This window comes from Aplysia californica, unplaced genomic scaffold, assembly GCF_000002075.1.
Source record: "Aplysia californica isolate F4 #8 unplaced genomic scaffold, AplCal3.0 scaffold00357, whole genome shotgun sequence".
NCBI lineage: Eukaryota > Metazoa > Mollusca > Gastropoda > Aplysiida > Aplysiidae > Aplysia > Aplysia californica.
The window spans coordinates 59,150-61,777 of NW_004797627.1; the positions used below are offsets into that span (position 1 = coordinate 59,150).

The 2,628-nt window shown below is 42.9% G+C and overlaps 1 protein-coding gene across 1 annotated transcript in view; it reads right to left on the reverse strand.

The window, feature by feature from the left end:
* LOC101863358 overlaps positions 1-2,628 on the reverse strand; it is a gene marked incomplete at both ends in the record, with an annotated part of 70,737 nt that overhangs the window by 57,459 nt on the left and 10,650 nt on the right. Inside the window, 1 exon segment of the mRNA XM_013085214.2 lies at positions 1,978-2,203. Within this exon segment, the coding sequence (XP_012940668.2) occupies positions 1,978-2,203 (226 nt within the window).

Genomic DNA, 2,628 nt, shown 5'->3' on the forward strand with positions numbered 1-2,628 from the left:
GAGGCAAAGAGAAGAAGAGAAAGAGGGTGGGGGCAGATGGTGGGGGAGGGGAGGGGGGAAGAAGATATAAAGTTTATTCGTCTGGCTAAACAACCTAGATATGGATAGAATTTGACATAAGTGTATTTGAGAATCCTGAAATTAATTAATGATGCCAAACAGGGCAATTAAGCAGGAAGGGGGGACTGCTAATCAGAGGGGGCAGTGGATCTGTCCCAAGCCTACTGAACCAAGACCTTTTCTTTAGTTTAGTTTTGAAAAGAGTTTTACGATACTTGCAACACAAATAGGCCAATAAGTACTGAAGATTAGAGGTGTTACTTGGAAATAACATACAAAAAGAAGTAGGAGGAGAGAAGAGAACAGTAGATGTTTGACATGAAAGAAGATGCAAACCACATCACTCAAGACAAGCGGGAGATAATAATATTTAAGTTGCTTTGTCTGTTTAAGAGACGTCTGGTGCTGAGATTAAGATGGAGCTTTCATAGGACAATTTTACACTAACCAATTGGATACATTCATCTTAAATCAACCTCCACCCCCACCCCGCCTTACCCCCACCCCCAAAAAAACGAACTGTTCAGGAAGATATTCATTAGGACAAATTTATTTTTTTAAACAAGCAAATTATTTTCATCTCGGTTTTGTATCTCATTTCATATGAGCGATAGTTTTTAGCAATCTATATCATGATGTGTATACTTTCAAAAACACAAGCCTAAGAGGTGGAGTTCGAGCTGGAGACGACAGCTAAAGGGGGAATAATAATTGCATACTAGAAATAATTGGATTGAAACATTGTTATTCCTATCCTTTCTCTGTTTCTTCTTGGTGTTAAAATCTCACTCTATTCACGTTTAACGTTCTTTTGTCACCGACGTCTGTGGTGGGAAGGTAGGCGCTTCTCTGTTGCAAGCAGGAGACCAGAGCTCAATTATTAAGTGGGGAGAAAATATGCTTATTGTGTATCTCAGTCTTTCTGCTAAGATGTTGTATCCCTCTCAGCACTGGCAGACATGTCAGAAATTCGTCTCCCAAATCATCTAAACTGTGTAAATACACCCACATTAAAAAAAAAATCCATGTTATCTTTGACTTTCACATACAAATAAGATAATTATCATAGCATCTGAAATACTGAAATTTTAGGAAAACAGGTAGCTCTCGGCGGTTATCATGCTATAGAGTTCAGCCCGCCACCCCACCTACCGCCCCTTTTTCCCTTCCTCCCACTCCATACAAAAATGTTGGATAAGGCAGCAAAAATAATTACCATAATAAATCAATAATGACAAAAATATAGATGAAAGATACAAATATAAATACTGAAATGAAACAAAATACAGTTCCGCATTATTTGTATTCGAAGATGTTAAAACCCCCAACGCCACAATAAATTTAGCTTATTTAAGAAGCGGGCTGCTTCGACCCTTCCTGTCAAAAGGAGAGAAGTAGCGGGAACGTTGTCACAGCCTTCGACTGTCTCGTCTCACCCGTACCCCCGCGACGGTGCTACTGACTGAAGTGTCTTTAGGCCATTCCCAAAGGGGGGACATTAACATCTCGAGTTCTTATGCACAGTAGAATTGTAATTGTAAATTACAATGTAAATGGGCTGATTCATCAATGTCATGCTCATAACTTTGCCTGACCCGCAACAGGGAACTGCTGCTTTTTCTTTCCTAATCCTTACTATCATCATTTTTCCTCTACTTTTTTGTATGTTTGTCACACTCTTGTGACCCGCTATTTCCGGGGTGCCTTGATAGTCGAAGCAGACTTTGTGCTGTTGAAGCTAGAGAGGTGGGCAGAGTAAGTCTGATCTGATTCTCTGTAAGGACTTCTCTGTTGACACCCACCTCGTGGCGCTCATGTGACCTTATGCAACATCCACCCCTTAGCCCTCATGTGACCTTATGCAGTTTCGAGTGCCGTAAAAGTAAAACCTCTACTAATAAAAGAAAAACATCTCACCCGACAGTGCTGACGTTGGCGTAGTCAAAATCTGCTGGAAACGTCACCTTTCCTGTTGCGTTGTCCACCATAACGTCAGGGTGGTCTCCCATCAAGCGAAAGCCCAGCAGATCACCGTCCGGGTCGGAGCCGTTGAGCGTGAGGGTCAGAGGTTGGCCGAGCGTCACGTTGAACCAAAGGTCGTCATTCAGGGCTCCAGGGATTGTCACAGATGGTAGTCCGTTCTCTACATTAGAGTGGGAAAGGGGTGGGAGGAGGAGGGGACATGGGGTTTATATGATTGACCCGCTGTCGACAATAATTTATGGAGATGAACATTGATTCAGACATTGAAGTGTCTGGGAACACTGTAGGTCTACTATGACGCTAACTCAGAATAGTAGCGCCCAAACACACTGAGGGGAGGGGGGGGCAGAATGATGTTGCCATTTATCATTAAAGAGTCGTGATACATCGTGAATCAACTATTACACTGATATTGGTATAAAAAGGACCCCCCCCCCCCACACACACACACACACACTCACACACACACCTCACAAAGTGGCTCACCAGAAAGACTGATGCCATCACCGGTGGAGAGATAGCAGAGAAGCAGGAAAGACAGGCTGCACAGAGCAATACAGAGAGAGATGGGGAATAGAGAGAGGG